This window comes from Cebus imitator, unplaced genomic scaffold (assembly GCF_001604975.1).
Source record: "Cebus imitator isolate Cc_AM_T3 unplaced genomic scaffold, Cebus_imitator-1.0 Scaffold149, whole genome shotgun sequence".
NCBI lineage: Eukaryota > Metazoa > Chordata > Mammalia > Primates > Cebidae > Cebus > Cebus imitator.
Genome location: NW_016107464.1, coordinates 4,178,704 through 4,181,419, shown reverse-complemented (window position 1 = coordinate 4,181,419; position 2,716 = coordinate 4,178,704). Strand labels below are relative to the sequence as shown.

General features: G+C 40.8%; 1 protein-coding gene across 2 annotated transcripts in view; it reads right to left on the bottom strand.

Annotated features, from left to right (window-relative positions):
- Positions 1–312: 312 nt before the first annotated feature.
- Positions 313–2,716, bottom strand: part of DCAF10 (DDB1 and CUL4 associated factor 10) — a 56,251-nt gene continuing 53,847 nt past the window's right edge. Inside the window, exon 6 of one of the 2 annotated variants that reach the window (XM_017543211.2) lies at positions 313–2,487. In XM_017543211.2, coding sequence (XP_017398700.1) covers positions 2,119–2,487 — 369 coding nt within the window. In that variant the 3' untranslated portion in view covers positions 313–2,118. The remainder of the gene's footprint in view (positions 2,488–2,716) is intronic. The other variant, XM_017543210.2, reaches the window with a different exon arrangement.

Sequence of the window (2,716 nt, the reverse complement as noted above, 5' to 3'; positions counted from 1 at the left end):
ATAATACAACTTAAAGACAAAGTGCCCATAAGTCATTGTTTCTAACAGACAGCATAACACCGTAGAAATTGCCCTGAGCAAGGAGTTAGAAGACTGGAATTCAAGTCCAAATTCTGCCACTAACTTTATAAGATGACCTTAGGCAAGTCATGTCACTTCTCTCATTTGTCAAATAATGTGGATGATACCATTCTAAGTTATTTTCCACCTCTAAAATTGCTTTCATTTACTACTATTATTTTAACAATAATGAAAACCCTTTCTGGGAATTGTCTTAAGCACCAGATGGGTAGAGAAGAATTTTTTTTTTTAAGACGGAGTCTCACTCTGTCATCCAGGCTGGAGTTCAGTGGTGCCAGCTCAGCTCAGTGCAACCTCCATCTCTCAGGTTCAAGTGATTCTTCTGCCACAGCCCCCTGAGTAGCTGGAATTACAGGCGCACACCACCACTCCCAGCCAATTTTTGTATTTTTAGTAGAGACAGGGTTTCACCATGTTGGCCAGGCTGGTCTCAAACTCCTGACCTAATGATCTGCCTGCCTCAGCCTCCCAAAGTGCTGGGATTACAGGTTGTGAGCCACCACACCTGGCCAGGTAGAGAAGAATTTACTGATGATTAAGGTTGTGTTTTTCAACCTGCAGTTCAGAGACCCTCAAAATAAAAATTACTTGAGGTTCCTATGAAAAATACAGATTCCGGTCCTCTCCGTGGCTGAATCAGAATCTCATAAGGTGAGGCTCAGGTTTCTGCATTTTTCACAAGTCTGTAATGGTTACAGTGCACCCTAATGTTTGAGAACCAGTGGCTTAAAGAGAATGCAACCTAAGAGGGCAAGGCTACTGCATAGCTTAAATTGCTGCAGGCTTTGGTAATCCCTTCTAACCACAGTGCCACCATGTAGAGGAACCTGGAAGAAAGCTGTTACTCAAAGCACAACAGTCAGCCTTGTGCTTGGGTCCTGCTTCATGCTTGCCATGTTTCATAACAAAACACAAAGACAAGTCTTCACATCAGCACTTAGTCTTGATATCCAAGTCACTGACTACCGTACTTACGGTAACAACTTGAAAAGGACTGCAACTCTCCCCTCACTAATGGTGACAGGGTTGGCTTATGACACCTGGCTCAGGGAAGAAAAATGAGTAAACCTCTGCCTCTTTACTCTTGATTCCTCCTCCACCCCAATACTGTTAACACATCATCCTGTGTGATTCAAATAATCTGGCAGATGAAATACAGATAATCTATGTCACATTGTTCTCATCACTCTATGGCCAGATATTGTACTAATCTAATTTTAAAAATCCCTTTCTGTACAATAGAAATAACCAAAGCCCATTCTTTCTCCTTCTTTCCTGTCTAATGCCTTGATAGGAACAAAATATCAAGTAAGGATACATGCTAGAGATGTTAAATTCATACAAGTAAAGTAAATTACAAAGAGCTGATATTTTTTTTTCTAGATTTTCACAATAAATCCCTCTCATGAAAATCTGTTGATAATTTTAACAGGAAACTTAAAAGACATTTTGTTGCAAGACTGTCTTAATGATTATAAGAATAATGCCATTATCTATTCTCAATATAGATAAACATAACAGCAACTTTAAAAGGCCAAGTATACTCATAAATGAAGATGAAATTTCTTTTTCAACAACCAATAGGCCAATATCCAACTTCCAGGTTTTATTCAACTCTAATGTCATGGGTTTCTCCTACCCCATTCAAAACTCCTGCCAAATGTCCACAAAATTGACACCAAAATCAAAAAACAGAAAGGAGTAGGGAGAGGGAAAAGAGAGAAATAGAGTGTGAGGAAGGAAGGAACTTGACAAGAGCTACCATGCAAAATGACCAGAAGAACTGGAATTCAGTGGCACAGATCAGCAGGAGCAGAGGAATGCTGAAAAAGATGATGCTGCATAGAGTCTAATTTGGAGATGCCTGTATGATGCCGGATGACCAAGTACTCAGGTCACAAGCGTATTCATGGACCCATAAGAACCAGGATCTTGACCCAAACTCATAAGATCTTCTAAAAAGAAAATACTTCACCTAAATTGAAGTAATTCCTAAGTCAAACACCAGAAGAGTTCCTTATTTGATGTAAGTTGTGCCTAAAACTTTGGCTGATACAAAGAAACCCGTCCACTAAGGCACCCTGAGGCAATCTGACAATGTGTTGGAGAGAACTTTGTTGTCAGTACCACATCATTATGAGAGTACAGAGAACGGATCACCCGCAAGGGACTGGCTTCTTTGGGCAAGCAGTCGACAAGTTCACTGCACTGTTTGTCAAATCCCAACAAGCGAATCCCATAGCCATGTGGGGAAGAAATCATTCGCCCATCAGGGCTGAAGCAAAGTTCTTTGATGTAACCCCTGCCTACATTGGCTTCTTCAATGTAATGAGTCAGTCGTAGAGAACAGCGAGGTGAGACAGGTCGCACTGGAGCTCCTTCTTGGAATTCATAGACACAAGTACACTAGGGGGAGAGAAGGGAGACAAACCAAGGTTACAGAGCCCAAATAGTGCTACAGATATTCCTTATTTTTAAAATGCTCAACAGATTGCCAAAGCCACAGAATTGTTACGAGACATCACTCAGGATAATGCTATCTCCCTCCCAACTAACATACCCCATAAGAAGGCCCCATACCTTATCTTCATAAGCTGAGGTTATTTTGTGCTGTGACACTTTAAAGCCTTTTGTT